Genomic DNA, 24,300 nt, shown 5'->3' on the forward strand with positions numbered 1-24,300 from the left:
AAAGATGACCACTGTAAATTGAACTCTTCATCAAAGTCGAGTTTACTTTTTCACTATTAACTTTCTAGAGGTCATCCATAAAAAGGTTTAGTAGACACATCGGAAACTCAATTTCAGTCCATAGCATGTTGTACGTGATCTATCAGAATAGTGTGAACATTTAGTGAAATGGCCACACGCATAGAAATAATTACACTCAGACGCCGACACGACGGATATTTGGGGCGATGTTTATAGAACAAATAGTGGCCGGCCTCGGACTTTTGTAACACGGGAAAGGAGGGAAGAGATTACATACACTTACGACACAAAAATCTTAACAGAATATTTTTTATTAGTTTTTTAATCACACGCGGTTTAAAGGAAAGCGAAGATTGTACAAATAAGGAAAATTAAAAATAACCTTCTTTAATCTAAACATATGTATACAGTTTACATACAAGGAAAGTCGTTATTCAAGAATCATTCTTTCAGAACGAGATATTTTTTATTACACATTCAAAAATTGCTTCAAATTTATAAACAAACAATATCAACGCCAAAAAAAGATAACAATAAAAACATAAGTTTTCTTATTGCACTCAAAAAAATAAGCCCATAGAAAACAAATTATGGGTTGGTTGAACCTACAGTCGTTGGTTGAAAATTAAGACGATTTAAAACAGTAAACATGAGAGAAAAGGAAAGTAAATATTTTATATTCATAGACAATTCTGTTGATTAAGCAATATTTTTAAATATCTCTGTGAGTGATGTCTTAAGCGAACAAGTCAATCGTATACCATAAGTAACCAGAACATTCGACACCCGGAACAGTGTATTGTGTACACTAGAAGATTATCCCTGTCACTCGAATTCGACGTGAGAACGTGACTCGTTATGAAAGTCACTCCTATTAAACACATTAGTACAAAAAAAGAGTGTCAACATAAAGGCGTTCTGAATCTGATAACACCAGCATAAATAAATGTTATGTGAAGTTCGGTGATGTGCTTATATTATAAATTATTATGATGGTTATTGGTGAGCTAGCCTACAACCATGTACAAAATAAAGGCTGGCCTAAGAATGGTGATGCTTTAAAGATAATTTTTTTAATTATTAAAAGAAAAGGAAACGGGCACAGATAAAAGGTTTCTAATACTAATCATTTAACGAAATGCAGGTGTTAAAGATACACGTTTACACCAATCTTCTTTGAGAGGGTGGTACCAACCTCGCATCAACATAAGTACCAGCTGCAGTTGCTTCTGACCCTGACATTTTATAGATATTATAAAGTTGTACTGGACGAAAATATAGCAATTAGCAGTTATGGATCCTCTTGTTACTCTCCTCATATATTATTTGAATACGATCAGGTAATCTATTAACTGCATTACAGGGGAGCTAACAACAACACCAGAAGGTTGTCTGCAAGATAAGGATTTAAGCGTTATCCTCGTGTAAACCAAAGCTTTGTGGAAAGTCTTGCTCTCGAGATCCAATTAGCCGAAGGCTGAGGCATAATTGGGACGAGACCGGTTCTCTTCTATCGGCACTTTTTACTCGGCGTGCCTGAGATGTGTGGCATCTCGTATACTCGGAACAAGGCGACATTGCGGGTGGATGGACCGCATTGTGTTAAATTATAATGAGGTTGCTGCACGAAAATGAGTTAACGCGATGGTCGGGAACACATTAGGAATATGAGATGCCGTATTGTAGGCTTAAAAATAGCCTAATGGAAGGAGGATCAATCAAAGATCGATGTGAACTGACAATAACATAACAGAGATCCTGGTACGACTCCGTCAGTCTGTTACTCGCAGACGGCGTGGGCGATTTGGATAGTAAAACAGGGTCCTGATTGTGGAACAAGTGCGGCATAAATAACTGAGACAATAGTTGCAAATGAGCTGAATTGTAATGTAAACATACGAGTGGGACGAAAATGGGATGCAGTATGGAAAGATTGATATTACAAAGCAGTTACTGGAATTAAAGAAGATCACAAAACAATACACTAATATTATCATTAGAGATACAAACGAAAATATTTTTATGATTACGAAATAAAATGAATTAGACATTTTGATGTCAATGGTTTGACTATGCTTCGTTCCGAGTTAGATACAGCTCTATCAAGATAGGTGCTTTAATTCCGAGTCTGTGAGCGGTTATAATAACGTTATCGTTACAAAATTTCACTGTCTGCTTCCCGCTACAACCAGTCACGAATTACCATTTGACTCAAATGTATGCAAATATGTATGCAACCTAACGAGTAGTGGTTTATGTTAAGTTTTACTTATAAATAAGTATATTAAGTAAGAAACAACACCATTAATATATTTTAAAATATCTCGAAAATACCAAAAGTGTTAAACATTTCGTTAAATTTATTTCATAGTAAAGAATAATCTAATAAAACAGACATAAATAAATACAAAATTGTTTCATTGCGATCTCCTACTTATCACTCTAACAACTAAATCTGCCAAAGCTCTCGAGTCTTCGGCCTCAGCTTTCAATGGTTCTTGAATCGTAATGCCATGCCATGGTTACACCACACAATGTAAATACACAACACCGACTGATCCTGTGATTTCGAGAATACAAAACGGCTAACAAGATATTCATATTTTGAATTAACCGGAAGTGTACCTGGGAGATCTAATACTGATAATTCCCTGGACAATCTCTCGCTGCATCTTTATGGGTTTTGTATACATGGAACTTGAGCATGTAAGGCTTTAATTGAACAGACTCGAAGTGTTTATTTAATAACGACTTATATTGTAATTTTCTTATTTTCTGCTAGTTTTAGTTAACAATGATAGGTACGTAATGATTACTGTTTTTAAGATCTTTATGACCTTTTAATTGTACTTAATAATTACTTGAATTCAATTTCACAGAGACACCTGTTCATGGATGATGTCCGAGTACGTCTCACTCGTTGTAAACCAGACGATACATCGATTTCAAATATTTATTTTCTATCATAGCGAGGGTAAGTGACCGGTGATTCAGCATTCATCATATTCCGAAAATACTATCGGCTTCATGGCGACATTCTATTCCCGGCGCTGCTCTTTGTACATAGAGTGTATTGTCAATTATTGTAGGTAGCCAGCCAGCAGGCAGCTTTGTAGTTTGTGCTCGACTGGTCTAAATCTGTACCATGACTGCGACCCTCTTCTTGGGAACGTCTAGTACTATTTATTCCTACCCCTTCACCGATTCATTGATGTGGGGACAACGTATTTTAAATTTTTTGTATTTTTTGATCACGACAGCTTCATATTTATTACCGTGCGATCTTTATTACAACTGTTATTATGATTCTAATAATTTCTTTGACCAAATTACATTTGATTCTTAATCACACTTAATCTTTGATTACTACAAAGTTTTATGGCTCTCAGAACAGCTGTAATCAACAGTTGTACATCTATCATTCGGCATCTATTGCTATAACAGTATCCAAAATTTTATTTGTATGTCACTGTATATTTCAATGTCCGCTGGACTGGTCCATCGACACCCGATCTCTTTAACTATTCGTCTCGCTTATGTTTAATTTTCATTTCACTATATCGACTTGCAATGATTTATTTGTGCAATTATTTGGCGCTTAGCATTGATTAGTAGAATATTATAGCCCTTTTAAATTATTATTATAATGCTTTGATAATCCTGAAGTAGTCGAGAGCTAGAGTGTAATGTATAGATTGAAATCGTTAAGTTAAATCAAAATTGCTGCTTTGGATTCCGATAGTTTGAATGAAAAACGGTCAAGCTCCAAAAGATGAGTTTATTGATCAATCAAAATGTATAATAACTTCAAACAGGTATCGGGTCTGTTAATGTATAGCGCGGTACAATAGTGAACCTGTGGGGTTGGAACGCGTGCCTAATCGTATGAAACAATGCCCTTCTGAGAAGCGCCCTACCTGCGGGGTGTGGGATCAGGGTGGCCCTACAATACTTGACCATCCGTCAAGGTTTCAAGTGCGAAACGCCGTTACTCGTTAACTCCGTAACAAGAATTCAAAAAACTCGTCTTGGTAATAAGAAGCTTTTTAGAGCAAAGTGTTATTAATTCTGTCTCCTAAAATGCCATAACATACTTGCCACCATTTTTTTTTTAAAGCTTAGTAAAAAGAGGAGTAAAAACAGAGAAAAGACTATCGATGCGATTTTTTTGACACTAAAACATTCATGTCACTAGCATAAACAGTTTAATGAGTAATTAACTCATTTCTTTTAATGAGTCAGTGAGTGTGAGCTGGTAATCGTATATGACAATGCATCACTCAGGGCCGCGCTATCTCCAAGCTATAAATAAACTCACATTGATGCAGCGCACGCGCCTGACAATTCCCTGTACCAAGACGAGGTATTCATTAATAAATTACATACACTATCGCTAAAATGTCGTTTTCTGTTTACTATCATTTAACAAAATAGTTTTTTTCCATAGTACTGACAATGTCAGCGAGCGTCGGATTTGTAAATAGATTGATTAGTTAATATGATTTAGGTATAATGTTAGCATTAGAAGAGACACGGAATGAAATCGAATTATAACAAATATATTTTTATGATCTGAATCTAGGTATCCCCTCAAATATTAACCGTGACATTTGGATGTTTTGTAGTAAGCGGAAAGGATTCCACGTAAGTTAATCAATCAATCGGGTTAAGGATCTTTTAAAGTCAGTACAGATTGGATCCAACCAACCAATTGTATGTTTGTAACAATACTAGCATTTTCAAGTATAATATTATATACAACTGCAGTGAAATCAAAAACACGTAAGTTAATCTTTAACTGTAATGTTTCTTCATATGCTCACCCATTTTATTTTATTCGGAAAATTTATACTGCTTTAATTTTTATTCATAAATGTGAATTTAAATTTAGTTTAAATTGAAACAGATCATTGTATTTATAAAAATATCACTGGCAACCAAAACCTATGAGCTGATTAATGTTATTAAATCATGTTCACAAAAGTTTATTTTAATATTACTTAGTTGTTTGTTCTCTTACAAAGTAAATTCATTCTTCTGATGCTGAGGGTCCCGGTCCGAAAATCTTTGCGATATTAAATTATAATTTTAATCTCTATCGACACTACCAGGAATACATAAGTATATAAAATGTAAATGAAACTAATAGTTTCAGATTACTACGCGTTGTTGTAATATTTTTAAAACTACACGATCACGGGCAGACGAGATGTTTGCCGTGATCACGGTTGATGCAAGGTAACCGAAACGTCGGGAGTATGTAGTTTTTAAACATAACAAAATACGCGAAGTAATCCGAAAATATTAGTTTCATTTAAATGAATACTCAAAGTCTTAGATCCCGTTAGTATAAAGTCAAAGGAACTGATTACACTTTCAATTAACTTGAATCATAATTCCGATTAGAATAGACATTTCCCTCTTGTCTACCGGCGACCACGATTAATGTAAGTTGTTGCTGGACAAATTATAAAATACATATAAAAAGAAAATATTTAATGGGATCCCTAAATATTTTTTCGTCTTAATATTATATGCATATTCCTTAAATTTCGATTTGAAAAGGATGTGATGTTAACTATGAAGGTTGTATGTGAGTTTTGTGAAGATTCTCCTCCAAAGACCTCGTCGGTGTCGATTCGGTCTCATCCACCAGCGGTGCCGTCTGCTCCGCACCTGTTCAAACTGGTTTCGGTTCACAGTTCACGAGACGTTAATGGACGTCCGATCGAGCGTGGATTATGTATAAAACAAACTGCTCCATCGGAATATCTTAATTTAAATATACTCGTAGATGAATCACGCCGTTCGTGTGACCTAACCTTTAAATTAAGTCGTACGAGTTACTGAGGCTCGACTTTAATGTGGGCTTCAAGTATCATTGGCTTTTTTATCGACCATATTCACATCCGTTATTGAAATCCAATATCCGATTAAATATATTTTAAAGATAATGTTTCACTCGAACAAATAATTCTACAATGTGTCTAGTTTTGCGTTGATATTCGATACATCTGGTACAAGACTCGGGCTAAATTATAATCAACCTTACATTATCTTGGAGTATCCGATAACGCTGGTGGCCAGAGCTGATGGATCGGCGGTCGATCTGTAATGGATCCGTAACTGTATCCGGATCGTTCCCAGTGGCATCACCACCTCGCGTTCTAGGAACAGTGTGCCCTGCCTCTCCCTAAACACACGCTGTTTATTTTGTGTACCTTCACATTAACGCCAAGTTATGCCGACGTCAAATAAACGACGAATCTGTTTGAAGGAATCGTATTTCCGTGAAATTATACAAAAACCTTAAGTAATAAGTTATTTTTTGTTTAATCCACTGCTTTCTAACTATCTTGTATTTTGCTGATGATTTTTATTTAAAAAGTTCATTATATACGCGGATTTGTATTGTTTATAAGGTAACGAGCATACTGTTAGTTTGTATCGTTTATCAACTCGTACCTGGCTTGTGATGTCGATGTTTCTTCCCCTTGCCGGCGACCGTGGTCACCACCACCGTCACCAGGACCGTCACCACCACCCAACGCCACCACATCTTACACCATCACACAACAAACGGCAATAATTCATATATTACTGGAACTGTCCATGTAACACTTCTGGTGATCTATTATCACCGCACGAGACACAACATTTCCTTTAACTATTTTTAATCTTTCTAAGAGATTTTTAAATTGTAAATATAAAATGTTAAAATTAAATATATTTTATATATATTTAAACAGGTGGATCTTTCTTGTGTCGTCCTAACTCTCAAGTTTATATCGAGTTATTTTCACAGAATTATTCGTAAGTTCGTAATATATATCGCATTATATTTTAAGTTGTACGTCGACGGAGCGGCACAGCGCGGTCAGAATGCAACTTATTACTGAGCAAAACAAGCTCACCACTCCGCTATTAAAATGCCTCCAGACTCCAGACCAAAAGCTCTTCTCGGTTTATTAATTATCGGCCATGGTATTTATGAGATAAGTAAAAGAAGTATCCTACTGTTTGTATTAAAGATCATTTATAATAAATTAATTCCATTTCTGTTTAATATATTTCAAATTAATAAAGCTATGAATTTTTCATTGTAAAAGCTCATTAGAGAGAAAGGAGCTCCCTCTAGCGGAAACTTTGTTAGTAACCAACGTTGTGTAAACAGTTCCTAAAATGTACACTAGATGGCATTTCTATTAATATTTTAAATAAGTCTTTCATTATAAGTTTGACCAATTAATAATACGGTTAAATTTTAGATTTCGCATTTCAATACAATCAAAGAAAAACAAAAAAGGAAGTGCTTTTTTTATTTTAGATACAATAACAAATAGGTAAAAGGGATTTATTGTAATAAGAACTCAATAACATACGAACGATAAGCCAAAAATGTTTAATGTCATATCGATAAATTTACATTGCGTTTATCGTAACACCAAAAATTGGACACCCACGACACGCGTGCCTTTCACTAAACGAGTAAAAATTCACCTAAAAAAATCTTCGCTAAAATTAGATAATACATAGATACGTTCGGATAGAGTCGAGAGAGAGCGCGGCGCGGCGCGGTCGCAGGATCCCGACACACATCGGACTCGCCATCTTAATTTTAGAGAACAGCTGCGTGGATACACGTACAGTAAGCGATGTACCAGCAGCGGTCACACTGTATTGTAAAAACTTTATAAAATCTTGTATAGCGTAACTAACAATAAAGGCATGTTCCACAACGAACTCTGTAAGCGTCTTAACATATTTATATTATTATAAAGTTTATCAAAGCCGTGTTTAATTTATTAAAGCGAGGGTCGAACGTTCGTGTGTGTCGGGTAGCGTATCGGACTGCGCCGCGGAGCGCTCGGCGCCGGTCAGGAGGTCGCATGCTCGATGCTCGGTGCTCGGTTACCAGTGCTCAGGACTGGACGCTCAGCGATCAGCACTGGACCACGAGCCGCCCGGCGACCGCTTCGCGGCTCCATATTTATCGGTAATAGCTTAAGCTAGCTTTGATCCGATATAAAAGTAATAATATAAATGGATGACCCGAGGGTCGGATACAACGCTCGTTACACAAAATATATGTAAGGAAATTAAAATACACATTTGAGAGTCCTCATTACCTTGTGTTTCGTGGTCCGACTATCGTGTAAGGCTACATGGCATCTGTTACAATCTTCGGCTTAACTAACTACAAAACGTTACAATCCTCGTAGAGTTCATTAAGTTCAAACAAACATATATTTATTATTTAGTTTATGAAGATATCTGGGAACCATACGAACGGTTCATTGAGATAGAGAGAGTTAGTATAGAGCGTGTGGCGGGTCAGTCGACACTCGACACTCGATAGCTGCACACACTGCTCGCCATCCAATGAACGTATACAGACAACTTAACGAACCGCAACATTATTCATTACATTACATCACTAGTGATTATACAATGTCATTGGATAGATTCGAATTAACTATCACTCCCATAAATATACTTACGTCTAACGAAACGTACGTAACAGACAGACAGACATACAGACATGCGGCGGTCCTCCGGAGCCCTCGTTCACTTACTCTATATACTTTCCTTTAAATAAAACGACCGGCGATTACACTCACACTCTGCCGACTCCCCGCTCTCTACACAAACGGATCATTAGACGCAAAATAAATGTATCGATCTCTAGAAGCTACAAGTTCCTCGGCCTGCAGGACTGCCGAGACTATAGACTTGCTACTACGGTTTGGTCCACAGAGTGTCAGTGGTGACGCCGGACGAGCCTCCGACGAGCTACGGTTCGACCACAAGTTAAAATAGTATCTTAGAGACGAGACTCCCGGCGGAGCGGGAGCCGCGGTGAGGGAAGTAACACTCGCGGCGAAGGAGGCGGTGACTCTTATCATAAATATGTATCAACGGATATGTGAAGGATTCATCGGGAGCGAAGTACACTGGTCACATGCACAGTTCGTGTTCCCGGCGCGGCGACTCCTCCTGTGGTGCGGGGAGCCTCGCCGGGGTGTGGGAGCGGTAGGGGGCCGGTACGGCGCCCCCGCCCTGCGGGCCCGACCGGGCCGCCTCAGACGAACCACTCGTCCTTGTGCGGGGCGCCTGCGCTCAGCGCTGCGCCCGCGCCCGCAGGCGGCCCGGGCGCGCCGCTCTGTACCTGGACATCCGCACTAAACTATACCCTCGGAACATACACACACCCATACGTACATACTTACACTACACACTCCAGGACAAAATAATTATTATCTACAATTAAACTAAGTTTTACAGACATTAAGATTACTTTTCAGTAACCATGGACATGGTCACGGCCAGCCCAGATAAAAGTGTCTCACGCGGGTGCTGATTAATGATTGGAACGTCAGGAATGTGTTTAAAAAACATAATACGAATCGCGTTGTGTCCAAAAAACTTAGTTTCATTTATATGTGTACACGCGAAAACCTTAGATAGCGTTAAATATTTATTACCAATTGATATTAATAAATATTTAATAGAAAGTAGCAACGGAGAAACTTTTGGTTACGTAGTGGAAGTCTCCCTTAAGCAAAGAAATATATAAATCAATTACGGAATGTATGTAGCGTTCAGTTTGATTGATTTAAATGATAACAACATCAAATACGTGCACCGAACAATATGAAGTCTATGTATTTTATGATTATAATAAAAATGTACCAAAAACAAAAATAAAACAAAATCTATATTTTTAATATTTGAACTGTGAATTCCACACAATATATTAAATATTTTTATTGAGGTACAGAATTGAATGGAAATAAATTTGATAAACCCTGTTAAGAATAGTTTATTTGTTTATTGAATGAAAGTTTCATCCGTGTATTTTTGTGAGCTAGTAACTCCTTCCGTCAAAATAACGACCGTCAGGTGTCACACAGCACTCTCCCCTGAACTCACAGGTCTATTAATAAAAGAAAAAAAAATACGGTGCAGAACCAATAGAAAAATAATAAACAAGGCATAAAAGGATAATTAGCAAACGATTTTAAGCAAATGTATGGAGATATAGGACAATAAAAATAAATAGTACAAGCACGAGTACATGCATACAGTGCTAGAACTATATGTATATAATATATGCGAATGGTACAAGAGGCAATGTATACCCGCGCGGGCCCGCAGGGTGCGCCCAGTTTCCCGGCAGCCTCGTGGCGGGCGAGGCGGCGCCCTTGCCGCCGCCGCCCGACCCGTTGCTGCTTGCCATTTGTTGTACTGCAACAACGAGACGACAGTTTGTACTAACATAAGACTGATACTTGCATCATACTCCGAAAAACAGAGTCTCTCAGAAACTTTAGTCTATCCCATATGACTCTATTTTATAATTTTGATTATTAAAATTGCAGTATTCGTCAAATTTGAGTAGTAAAAATCTTGACAATGGTACTATGGAACATCCATTTCCTATTATTATAGGTTTAGGAGCAAGTTGGTATATGTTACAATGTAAGTGCGTCCTCCTGGCGGGCGCTCGTCGTCGGCAGTAGCAGCAGACAGCGGCGGCCACGCTGATCGTCGCCAGCACCGCGCCGCCCGCCCCCGCCACCACCCACGGACCACCGCCCGCTCCACCACCACTCTCTGTAACAAGTGGTGGCAACCACTGATGGATTACTCGTGACACAAACAAAGCTCGTGCCGAGGAAAAACAAAGGAATCCCAGGGAGATTTATAAAAAGACAAAAATAATACATAAAATCTTAATTCGTTTATTTTAGGAAAATCTTCTTTGGGTGACGTCCCGGCCCATTCGAATAAAAATTCCACTAAATATATACATATAGTATATTTTACTGTCCAGTAATTCAGTTATGCTTTATATGCTCTTGATGCTAGCTCATTGTTTTCACCATTTTATTCAGCGAAATTAATTTATATACGTTTCTCATGTTAAATTTTAATTTCATGACATTAATTATTCGTCAATTAAAATACCATTATGGATTCGTGACATATATTTCAATATATCTTCCCAAGCAGCCTTTTATATCTGAATTATATAATACTTTAAATATTAATTAATATGTCTGCATGTCATTACAATGTATTTTGTATATGTATATTGTATACGTTACCAGGACAGAGGGCGGCGGTGTCTTCGTCAGACCCGTCGGCGCAGTGATCCACTCCGTCACAGGTGAGGTCGGCGCTCACACAAAACTCTCGCTGCTTACATCTGAACTCCTTACATCCATGTTCTGCAAATACATACAACCTTATTGTATGAAACTCACGGCTCACACTGAAAATGGCTAACATTGTTCTAAGCTAGTTTTCCTATTTCTACGATTTCCTGTAAAAATATTAAAGGCGTAAAAATATTATCTGTTAGCTATACATATTATTTTGTGTTCTTTAATATGAAGTATTATAAAATGTTTATTTTATATGAGTAATATAACTTTACACTTTTCTTATAAAATTTTTCTTTACAAAAATTATTTATCAAATTTATTCCGCGTAGCATCAGAAATTTCTAAAAAAAATAATTATACAATAACAAAGCTCCGACGTGGGTTGACGTGATGTAATAACGAGGGAATAGAAAAATAAAATGGCAGCAAGAAATAGATATATAAATCTACATCTAGAGTATAGATCTACTTAGATATATAGACATAGATATGATAATTATGATAGATGGGACCGCTTGGAATGGTCGACCAATAGCAGAGACGGCGATCATGAACAAATTGTTTTAAAACAACAAATTTTGTTTACGAAAAATCTAATTATAAGTACATCAACCCAATGATAAAGTACAATTTTACTTAAATCAAATATATTATACAGCATTAAATAGCTTTAATGCACAACGATTTTCCACTTCATTATAAATTACATTTAGAGTTATGAAGTCTTCTGCTAGAAGTAATTGCACAATACTGATATAATAGAGGCGTTAAACCGATAAAAAAATACTGTACAAAATTTAAATAAAAATCTACTCGAATAGCTTTTATTTAAAGCACAAATTGATACAAAACAAAACAACGGCTCAAAAGGTCAGTGATGTTAAATTGAATTAAAGTGAGGCTTTCGCGTCGGTTCGCTGGTTTTATGATATTCCCGCTCCAATGGAATCGTTTAACTACCACCAGTGATCATAAAACAATTATAAAAATTCATTTCAAATTATAATATTACTCGGAATATTTGAAAATACGTCGCTTGTTTAGCGCCGTACGTGCAGTTGATCCGTTCTCAACTGAGTCGACTGTAAATGAAACTAGTATTTTTCGGATTTACTACGCGGATTTTATTATTTAAAAACTACATAATCCCGACGTTTCGGTTACTTTGCAGCAACCGTGATCACGGGCAGACGAGGTGTGAATGTCTGTCAGTTGGTCCTTGTTATTTATCATCTACCGCCATCGATTTCTTAATTTTCTGGCGTACCGCTCTGGATGCCGGCAGAATGCGGCAAATTGCCTCGACAAAATATCTCTCGTCAGGAATCGGTTGCACTCAAACAACTTCGCAACAATGAAGACCTGACTGTCCTCCGTGCAGATAAAGGGAACGCGACCGTAATAATGGATACGAGTGATTATGATAATAAAATAATCGAAATACTTTCAGATAATTCTATTTATAAAAAAGTTAACAAAGACCCGACAACTAAAGTTTTAACAGAAACAAAATTTTTAATAAACAAATACAGTTCAAAACTTAATCTTGATATCAAATCACTCGTACCATCGTGTGCAAAACCTCCAAAATTGTATGGGTTGCCTAAAATCCATAAACAAGATGTTCCATTACGCCCAATAGTAAGCCAGATTGACTCACCAACTTATAAACTGGCTAAATTTCTTTCAAAGATATTATCACCACTCCGGGGCCACACAAAGTCATTTGTTAAGGATTCCTACCAATTTGTCAAAGATTTAAAACACCTAAAATTAAGCGACAATGACAGTATGGTCAGTTTCGATGTACAGTCATTATTCACTAGTATACCTGTTCTTGACTGCATTGAGATTGTAAGAGGTAAGTTAAAGGATAACAATATGCCTATAGAATATGCAGAACTATTAAAGCATTGCCTAACATCTGGCTACCTCATGTGGAAGGATGAATTCTACATACAAGTAGATGGAGTTGCAATGGGTTCGCCGGTTTCCCCCGTTGTCGCTGACATATTCATGGAAGACTTCGAGGTGCGAGCCCTTTGCTCTCCTCCTATAAGACCTTTAATATATAAACGGTATGTAGATGACACCTTCACAATATTAAATAAAAATAAAACATCTGCTTTTCTGAACCATCTTAATTCTATCAATAGTAAGATTCAGTTCACTATAGAATTGGAGGCAAATAATTCTTTAGCTTTCCTTGATATACTTGTCATTAGGAATCCTGACAATACTTTGGGACATACTGTTTATAGGAAACCCACACACACGGACAGGTACCTCAACGGTAACTCGCACCACCACCCTATACAGTTAGCTACCGTTGGCAAATCTTTGTTACAGAGAGCCCAACACCTTTGTGATGCTGACCACCTAGAGGCCGAGCTGCAGCATGTAAAACATGCTCTCACCATCAACAACCTGCCCGTGCCTCGCCAGCATCGCAAGAACCACCTGAAGCCACCCACAGTTGAACGACAACCTGCGATACTACCATATGTGAAGGGAGTTACTGACAGAATAGGCAACATCTTGAAGAAGGTTTCCATTAAAACTATTTACAAACCACATAAGAAAGTGAGCCAATTCTTGAGACCAATCAAGAGTAACATTCCTTTACAACAAGCGGGTGTATACAAACTCGACTGTGACTGTGGCTTGTCATACATTGGACAGACGAAGAGGAGCATCGGTACAAGGGTTAAGGAACACATCTCAGACATCAAAAACAGGCGCGCGTCGAAGTCAGCAGTGTGTGAACACACAATGGACAAACCAGGCCACTACATTCGTTTTGATAAACCTCAAATCCTCGCTCGGGAAGACAAGTATATACCGAGATTAATTCGCGAGGCTATTGAAATTAAAAAACATCCCAATTTCAATAGAGAAGATGGCTGGAATCTATCAAACACCTGGGACCCCGTTCTTAAAAATATAAAATCCCATGTCCGAAACCACACCGCAGGACCTCAAGACACCGTGAGCGCATTCTGCCGGCATCCAGAGCGGTACGCCAGAAAATTAAGAAATCGATGGCGGTAGATGATAAATAACAAGGACCAACTGACAGACATTCACACCTCGTCTGCCCGTGATCACGGTTGCTGCAAAGTAACCGAAACGTCGGGATTATGTAGTTTTTAAATAATAAAATCCGCGTAGTAAATCCGAAAAATACTAGTTTCATTTAAATGAATACTCGCGAAAATCTTAGATCTCATTATGAGTCGACTGTGTTTAATACAACGTAGAAGTTACGTAATGGAGCGTGGAAATTCTGGTCTTAATTAAATGTAACAATATCGTTTGTAATCTATAAAAGTCATATAAAATTATTATCGTTACTTACAAAAAAAATATGTCCCTGTCTTTTTTTAAACCCTTTTTATGTCATCGCCGCCTACCCTCGTTTCTTGAATTGTGCTTCTTAAACATTGCAAAAGTTCTAATGAAGAATCGTTTAAACGAAACTAATATTTTCGTACTCCTTTTTTATGATATTAGTTTTATTTAAATTAATACCTGTCAATGTCTTAGATATCATTATAAAAAGCATTTAGTTCTAAAAGCATCAGTCTTGGATGTCCTCAATATTATATTCAGGCAGAGCTCGTGTACCAAACTTCAACAAAAGCAGGAACAGCGTAAATGTGCAACAACAAGCCTTTTTCCATCCCAAAAGCACACTTTACAAGGCAAATATGATTACGCTCCAACCTCGAGGCTTTTCCCAAACTCGCTAAAACCCTCTCTCACTATACTTTTCCAGTCCGCCGAGTTGGAAATCTAATTGGACACTATATCCCACGTATTAAAAACGATTTCTAAGTTTTACAGAATCTCTTTAAGAATAATTGGACATAAACTTTAAGATCTTGTGACACAGATGTTTTAAGTAATTTGCCCCAAGAGGGTTATCGCCAAAACGTCTGATTGTCGTGAAGGCTGACAAGAATGTTAACAATAAAAAGGAATTGGCTCAACAAATAACAACTCATGCTATCAATTTACAAGGCATTCGTTTTTCCGTCAACGTTGTACGTGAAACAAGTTATGTTTACGCAACCGAACTATGACCTATAGTATTTTAAGAATTATAATTCGTCATAGAAATTTTAATTTATGTTAAATTTAAATGAACGTCATAATGAAATAGTTATTTCTTTGTTTCGCTTCATAAGAACAGAATAATCGATTAAATAACACACGGGGTAAACCAGCACTTCGCTGTTATAAATAAGAATAGAAGTTTCCTAACTGCAACGTACTTGAATTCTTGACTTTGCATATTTAAAAGTTGGTATTTTATTATAAAAGAACAAACGCGGTTCTATCTTTGTATTGCCGCGGGTATTTTCGTTGTCTTTTACCCGGAATATAATATAAACAGAATTATACTAAGTTATACTTTTATAAATACACGATCTAGACACATTACAAATTAAAAAGAATTCAAATTCTATAGAATATTGGATTCATCATCAATCACGGCACTGTTTTAAACAATGGTCAGAATATACCCTAAAAGGGAGTTGGGGTCAATGAAAAAGTTCACAAACCCGACGGATATCGAGCGAATTTATAAGTACCATTACTCTCTGAGTTATTGGCATCGCGTCGCCTGAATACGGCCAGCAGTGAGATAGCAGCCTCGAACGTGGTTATATGAGACCAATAAAGCTGAAGGGCCATTATTACTCATATGTTTAAACAGGTTTATATCAACATTACGAGGTTCGAATGACCCACCTTCGGATACATTACCAGCGAAGAGTGCTAACAGAACGTATATAAAATTAATTCAGATGAGAAGTGAAAAAATACTTCGTTGTTTAATCGTTACTAATAATTACGATCATGTATTACATTATATGATAAAACATTTCATGATTTATAATAAAAATTAATCCAACAAATTATAAAATAATTTACAGTGATAGGAATCTCGTTATCACACTTTCTTGAAAAACAATAATCTTTTGAAAACATCCGTCCGTTACATAGAGTAGAATGAAGAAGTCGTCAAATCCTGATAAGTGGAGGCTTGAAAAATCTTTTGAAAAGCGAAATGTAATCGCGGCCTAAAGGGTTGAGGCTCATAATGGCCAGACAAACAGACGTCCCATTTATAAGATGAGATGAGAGTGGAATATGTGAAAGAAGAACCGCAGGCGTTTTGTGGAATAAATAAACACGGGAGATAATTAAAGAGGGCTTCGGACAGGGATCCGCGCCGCCCTCCTTCAGGAATCTCAAACTTTCTTAGATCAGGTCGGCTCTATTATCATAGTTATTAGGATTTTAATACACGTCCAAAACGTAACGATTACTTAACTTCTATTATAAATAATATTTGTATAAAAACAAAAGTATATAATTGATTAACACGTTCGGAGCAAGAGATAGGATAAAAATAAATTTACCTTATCAGTTCTTATAAGCGAAGTATTTTATACAATCATTCATTAATTTATAACAGATAAAATCTATTGATCCGTAAATAATTTTGTTTTTATTATAAAATTTCTTATGTAATATTGTTTTACGTAAATTGTTAGCAGTCGCATTAATTTATCAATTTATAAAGATTCTTAAAGGAAACAACATATTACAAATAAACATGAATGTTGCTTTCAATTTGGCACAACGCAAACTTATATTGTTACGTTTTGACTACAATAATAAGGGAAATGAAGTAGATATGATGTTTGTAGTGAACTCACTGGGGTCCTTGACGGCAGTGATGACGAGTTTGAAGCCGTTGGCCTCGGTACCCCAGTTGTCGGTCACGTACTTGAGCGTGACGAAGTTGCTGCGTGTGAACAGCGCGCCCACCTGCTGCTTCGTGTTGCGACAGGACAGGTCCGCCTAGAGCATTACAGAAACAGTCATATTAATAGTTACGTAAACACAAATAAAACCAATAGTGTTTCTTCTACGGAAACATAAATGGGCTATAATAAAAGACAGCTTAACGTCATATTAAACTGGAAATGTTGAATGCTGGGTAGACGTGTCACGGCGGGGCTTATTGCAAGTATGCAGGGAGGCATGCGCTAGCAATATATTCTTCATCGAGCCGAGGCTTACTGAACTATGGCCGCATTATGTCGCTGTCATATTTCAAGGAGAACGATCGAGGGGACGTGACGGCTCCGGCTTTGCTCCCAACATCCGACGCTATACATCAGAGCGTCTTGGCCTTCCCACTGCCTCCCACCCACCTCTCGTCAACATCAAAGGCGTTACATGCACCGGACTTTTGCGTTTTTTCATTCCTTTATATAAATTTTAATAACCGTCCTGGATTGATATAAAAATTTTAAATTTTTTTTAGTTCAAATTACTGGCAAGTCAAACTTTTTTTAATTATGAATTTTCATTTATTTCTAAGCTATTATTTCATTTAAATAGAAATAAAATAAGTTCAAGGTTTATACTGTTAATTAGGAATTATAAAAATAACCCGACCAACAAAGTCTTTTAAAATAATTTGAGCGAACGTAGAATTTACTTAATCCGCTTAAAACAATTGGAGCCTTTACCCCTAAATAACAAGAAACAGTCTCAAAGGAGACTTATCCCTCTAAATGAGATATAGGCGTGAAAATATACTTTAAGGAGAAACAGCGTCTGAATAACCGAGACATTCCGAGACGGAAAGAGTGCTTCACAATTTAAGTGTGGATTAGCGCGACTGCAGCTATTTGAAATTCAGGCCGAGTCGCTGTAGACGCTTCTCCATCAAGGAAACTTGTAAGACTTCCAGACACGACTAGAACCTCGGACTAACCCCACTGAACATTAACCCGTCTCCCGAAGCCTGAGTGTTCTAGGCTCCTAGTAGTACGAGCGCAACATTCAAGAGACATGATTCCTGTAACCAAACTGAGAACACTTAAGTTACTCTCGCATTGTTCCTCAGATATCTTCGTAGATATTCGAACACACATTCTTGAGTGTCGGGGATGCAGATGTTACTTTATTCTTTGTCTATGGAATTAATACTTTAAATTATTGTCTAGATTAGCACAATCTTCTTGTGCTTCATTATATTTAACTCTGTAATAATATTAAAAAATGTATACTTTTTATAACAGTCTAATATCATATTAATATCCTCGTCCCTGGGTCGACGAAGACACATGTTTTTACTCGAATGACGTAAATAATAATTGACTAATATACATAAGTAAAAAATATTTTCTCTCTAGAATATATATATATATATATAACGTTAAAAGGAAATTTCCTTCTCAAGAACTGGAACTTAATTAGTAATAGAGAAGCAATAAAACGACCTAACGTTCAGAGCTGCGTAATAATCCTCTGAGTGTAATTACGCAAAAGTGAAAAGAGTCATAATTTATTGTGATTAACTGGCGCTTAAATTAAACGAAGTGCTTACACCGACCTATCAGTGTCATTTGTAAGTTCTGAAAGTTCAGTCGCTCCAGGAAATAAGTGACTTTAATATAATTCGAATACCATAAGTAAGTACTTGGGGAAGTTTTCAAAACGTTTCCCGGATAAGTCGATGAGACCAAACGTCTCATCCGACCCCTAACCACAATTACAGATTCCATTTCGAACAGCACCGGCTCCAAGGACACTGATATCGTAAATCTGCAACTTTTCCAAGACAAAACTCACGTTTTAACCAACGTCAGGCATCAGCTGCCAAATTAGTGTAGGTATCCATAATCACAGCCGAGACAGGAAAACTTGGCTGTAATATTCTCAACATTTCTTGAAACAATTCTCTAACTATACTTTCGGTAATAACGATTAAAAACTTTATATTATTAATTGTTTTATTAAAAGGAAAATGAATGTAATAGCTTATAAAACTTTTGTGTGGTTGCGACGAACCTTGTTCCTGGGAAATCAGAAAGAGGAATGACTCAGTTTTATCCTATTATTGATCACAGGAAAAATTGTCGTCTAAAAATAATTTGTCATCATTTAAATATTTCTATCTGAATTCATCACAAAAACGGGCGCAACAAATTAAGGAATTATGATTAAGAAATCTCCATTAACTTGAAGCTCACAATTAATTCCCGTGGACAACCAGCACCGTTTAAGCAAACATCAACTATTCACACATTAAGCTGCAAAACTCACCGGCGATGAATAGAACGTTCAAGTGTAGAATTTAGAGACGCAGGGGACTCCCTCTGCGTGCAATATTTAAATGGTCTCGCTGCTTTTAGGAATAATTGTGTGTACTCAGGATAAGGAAAAATAAACAGGGGGAGAGAAAGGAAACCGTTTATTATACATAAATGCGCGGAAATTTTCCACAGCGTTATTATACGCTTTGTTAGACTGCTGACCGAAACTTAAGGCATTTGAATTTAAAATTTAGCCGAGGCTTCGCCGGCGTGTTAATTACTAAGCAACATGACATCTGACGATGGTGCCGTGGCTTGAGGATACCTCATTAGCATTTCCGCGACGACATTAAATATTTCTTATACAACTCACTTTATAACGAATCTCTTACTTGTCGAGTTCAATTTAAAAGCAGCACTCGGAGCAAACTGTCAATTAGTTAAAATGTATTTTACTTAGCGTAAACTCTCATTTTAATTACGAGACCGTTACAGGAGAAGGATATTAATTTCTCGAAAAATTCAATAACTCCATCTATCGAATCTCATTAGCATATCGACTCCGACATCTTTAATAAATTAGCAATGATCCAAAGCCGTATGATCGCACGAAGGAATGGGGCTGTGAGGAGGACGAGGGAAGGGGGAAAGTGGCATAATCGGAGTCCGTAATTGCTGCTCGCGACGTCTTGGAATGCCTCCAAATTGGAAATGATATCGATGAAAGTCTCGTTACGTAATATATTGAAAGGTACAGTTATATGGGAGTTATTGTAATTACGCCGATCCTTTGTCTAAACACTTAATGGCTATAATCTAAAACGTTTTGAATTGATTCAAACGAATTTATGGATACCTTACCTTTGGGGGTGCGGTGGCATGAGCGCCATCGTAGACGTATAGATGATCATTGCAGTCGAGCTGCAGCAGATCGAAGTGCAGCATAAAACGTTGCAGGATGCTGTGAGTCTGGAAGGTGACGGTACAATCCAGGTTCCGCTCGTTGCGAGACCAGAGCACGCCGCCGTCCAGCTTACGGTACTGTCTTTGCAAGAAGTGGTCTTTGCATAGCGAGTCCATATAATCTGTAGACAATTGAATATTTCATTTATTTCTAGTCAGTTAGTTTCGTTACCCGAAACAGGCAGCCAATATAGTAGGTACATAGATCATTTAAAATCCAGGATGTTGCAATCCTTTGAAATCTTGGTAATTGGGAAGGTCACAGAGTGAACACTTTAATTTGGTAATAAGAAAACAAACTTAAGAAAACTTAGAATATTTTTCTTTCGTCATGGAAATGAGAAAAATTAAAGCAATTTAACTTCAAAACTTGATTATTATTTGTCTGTTTTCTACGAGCTTAATGCTAATTGAGCAGCTTCATGAAAATATTTTTCGAGAATATACTAATATACATCTTTAATAAAAAATCGACAGCTGATTTAAAATATGTTGGAAAACGGAACATTATGTTTAAAATATAAACTGGACGTCTAATTGATTTTATATTCCTTAGCGTACGGAACTATCAGATAAGACGAGATGTTCTCTGAGTGACAAAAAATTAAATTATTTAATGATATTTTAAAAGTCTCTTCCGTGATCTACTGTTCGATATTTTTTATCAAAATTAAATAAACACCTAAAATAATAAAATAATGGGCTAAACAAAGATAAATAGATTCTTTGAGTGGTAGTAATTAATTTTATAACACCGTGATAAATATATCCAAATGGATTATGTTGTAAATGCTTATGAGTGCTATATCTGTCATATCACCGACGAAATACTGTTAAAACCACGTATTTCTGAAAAGTTCAAGGAGGGCAAAATATTATTGATTGTTCCATTCAGTGGTCTTAGTATATAAGATGTGCAGCTTTGGTTTTCAATTCATAAACTTTCACTTATACTAAAAATGTGTTTTAAATACAGACATTTTTTTTTTCATTATCTTATATATTGGAAATTCTCTTGAGGTTAAGAATCTTTATCTTTTATCTTATCTCACATCTCTCCCAAATAACAGTTTATCTTTTTCTTTTCTCACAACTGTTCCAAGCATCGCCCGTCTTTGTACATTTCTCGTGTCCTACAATCAGCCATCTAGCCATGTAAGTGCATTATATGTTTATATATTTGGAGCTGCGATGCTTCGTTACTTGAGCGACTTAGTTGAAAGTATACTCAAAATACTTCGTTAATAATGTTGTATTATAAACGGGTACTTTTGTTATGTGCTATCATTTGTAGAGTTACTCATATATTATTTTCTTAATATTTCAGGCGTGGCAGCGGCATTATAATGATGTGTCTTCTGATATCGACCAGCGTGTCTTCTGCGCCCGCCGTTCGGTCACTCGCTAACATGGTCTCCATTGACACTAGGGGCTTGGAAGTACCAACAAATTTCTTAGCAGCCGGCGGTTCTGGAACTGGGGCCTTACAAATCGTCGTCAACGTACGGACAGACAGTCTTGGAAATATCGAGGTTATCACCAACTAAAGCATCTTAAAATAAGCATATTAAATACTTAATATATGAAAATATTCATAGTATGATGTAGTGACGTGCTCCGAAACACGAACTTCTCACACAGACTCACACAAGTTGTGACTAAGATCAACATCTCGTCGACTATAAACAAGGATATTGAACATAATCTCCTTAATGCAAGGAACGTGATATAATTTGTAGTGAAGCTGCTGATTCTGCTACGTTAGTTTCATTATACAATAGAACAATTAGAGGATAAGTTTAGTGCATTTAATATTATATGATAATATTATAGTCAGCAAGCCGGTGGTATTAAACTAGTCCCTTAAGCAATATGCGTGGCGAGGTATCACGTATCTCGCCATGCTCACATCGGCTTATCATCGATATGAGCGTCTCTCTCAACGGTATTTATTGCTCACACGTCGGACGCTTCTAATTCACACCCTTCTATTGACTGACTCATCTTTCACAGAATTTAATAAAGAATTCTATTGCATATTATTTCACTCTATACTATAGCTATGATTTATTTGACATCTGCTCTAGAAATTTAATTAATAACATTACTCGAAGGCGACATAGAGCATATTAGCAATATTGTTTGTTTTGTTAATGTTTAAATATTACGTTTTAAGCAATTCTGTTGTTGATTAAAAAATCATGAAGACTCTAAAGAAATATAACAATACACGCATAAGATACTGAGTTGTTTTCGATATTAGGATTCAAAGGTATACTAGGTTACATCAGTAAATCAAAGTACTAGAACATTTTACTTTTCATTTCTATTTAAATAATAATTAAAAGTCAGAATAATATACGAGACTATATTACTTCAGGAGTTTTAAACTTCTGTAATTGAACATCCGTGTAAGGCTTTGTATATATAAAGTGTTCTACAGCGGAGGTTTTTAGGAGTTATTTCTTATTGTAATTTACTTAATTTATGTGAATAAAACATATTTTTGTAAATATTTTTTAATTACAAACTATATTTGTTTTCTTTACTCTTTTATCCTTTTAAATAATTAATTTTGTTATTCTACAAATGTATGTTATATCGAGATACGTACAGATAAGTAATTCCTAGCAAAATACCATTTTAAACACAAATTCGTCTCAACCTATGTCAAATATTAATTGAAACCTCAACTTTCAGCTAACATATAAACAAAATTAAAATATGAAGCCACGATCTGCCAACTAGAAGAAGTATAGACTTAGCTAACCATATCCTCGCATACACCGAACAAATATTATTCCGTATAATTTAATAGAGATCGCTGGCCATTATTCAACACTTGGAACTTCCTATATAAATAGTAAATGCCATATCAGTGATCTCAGACAACATTTCAAGGTTCAATTACTAAGCTGTCCTCGTATATTGCAATTATAATACGTATTATCGGTGGCGAAGAAATTCAAGAAATCGTCGGCGGCAGGTGAAAATGTTCATAATGATTGAAAGATACTTTCATCTCGACCGTCGTTTTTATAGGAGCTTTATTAATAACAATATATTAATAAGGACTTTCATTAAAAACATCCGATTTCACCTTTAGCTAATAAAACATTCATTTGAAGTTAAAATACGCAATCAAACAAACGTGGATTCATCAAAAAATGTGGTTGTATATGAAATTAAAATGTTTTTTTATTTTTTGTTCGTAAATAATTAATTTTGAATGATACCCCAGAAGCGTTTGATATATATTAATTTCTGTAAAGTTATTACTTTATATGAAAATAATTTTTAAAATCTCATACAAAATGTTCCAATAAAATAATTTCCTAAACGCACGTCACACTGGTCGACTTTCGCCTGTTTTGTTATCTTAAATATTTACATCACATCTTTATCTCTTTATCTATCAGCAAAACGTCAGCTATCAGTTGAGTGTTTCTTAAAATATAATAATTTATCATTTTTAAAATAAATCGATGTACGACATTTAAAAAAATTTCAACGACAGATAAGTTACTACGTACTTCTATCACCTAAATATAGTTCTAGAACATTCACAGTCCAAATCAAAACTCGTGAAAAGCTGCAATGATACGATTTATAGGCATTAGTTATATTTAATAGTTTCCTTAGATACAAACAGATTAAACCGAAGTTATCTTAAAGTTTTATAGACACGGCGAGAGGCGGAGAGAGGAAACGCGTCCCGGTCTAGTGTCATATGTTATACGGGAATGAATATCTTTGCAATTGAGGCCAACACAATACGAGTAGAGTCAAGAACACACCTCTGTTTATCTAATATGTTACATATGACACTGATTTAAAATCATAATGTGAGAACAAACATTCCCAAATTACAGAGGCTGGTCGATCTTGGATGGTCTTTGGTATGAATACATTTTGGAAGAAAATGAGAAGATACGTATTGGTTTAATTTTGTAAGTAAATGGAATTAATATTCAGATTTCAAAGTACACATAGATCCATAAAAAGATGTACGGATATTA

General features: G+C 36.1%; 2 protein-coding genes and 1 long non-coding RNA gene across 4 annotated transcripts in view; 1 reads left to right on the forward strand and 2 right to left on the reverse strand.

Moving 5' to 3' along the window:
• Window positions 1–6,744, reverse strand: part of LOC116779426 (laminin subunit alpha lam-3) — a 74,281-nt gene extending 67,537 nt beyond the window's left edge. Inside the window, exon 1 of the mRNA XM_061523371.1 lies at window positions 6,487–6,744. Within this exon, the coding sequence (XP_061379355.1) occupies window positions 6,487–6,580 (94 nt within the window). The 5' untranslated portion in view covers window positions 6,581–6,744. The remainder of the gene's footprint in view (window positions 1–6,486) is intronic.
• A 656-nt stretch (window positions 6,745–7,400) lies between these two features.
• The window catches only part of LOC116765311 (uncharacterized), a 38,976-nt gene continuing 22,076 nt past the window's right edge, over window positions 7,401–24,300 (reverse strand). The window contains exons 2-7 of one of the 2 annotated variants that reach the window (XM_032654757.2): window positions 20,180–20,403; window positions 16,925–17,069; window positions 11,133–11,255; window positions 10,501–10,638; window positions 10,164–10,269; window positions 7,401–9,190 (exon numbers count right to left, since the gene is read on the reverse strand). In XM_032654757.2, coding sequence (XP_032510648.1) covers window positions 9,142–9,190; window positions 10,164–10,269; window positions 10,501–10,638; window positions 11,133–11,255; window positions 16,925–17,069; window positions 20,180–20,403 — 785 coding nt within the window. In that variant the 3' untranslated portion in view covers window positions 7,401–9,141. Of the gene's footprint in view, window positions 9,191–9,828; window positions 9,959–10,163; window positions 10,270–10,500; window positions 10,639–11,132; window positions 11,256–16,924; window positions 17,070–20,179; window positions 20,404–24,300 lie in introns of those variants that run through there. The other variant, XM_032654758.2, reaches the window with a different exon arrangement.
• Window positions 21,373–22,812, forward strand: LOC133318999 (uncharacterized). The gene is made up of 2 exons (XR_009752713.1): window positions 21,373–21,436; window positions 21,609–22,812. It is a non-coding gene; the product is annotated as an uncharacterized LOC133318999 (long non-coding RNA).

The sequence above is a fragment of the Danaus plexippus genome, chromosome 2, assembly GCF_018135715.1.
Source record: "Danaus plexippus chromosome 2, MEX_DaPlex, whole genome shotgun sequence".
NCBI classification, from domain to species: Eukaryota; Metazoa; Arthropoda; class Insecta; order Lepidoptera; family Nymphalidae; genus Danaus; species Danaus plexippus.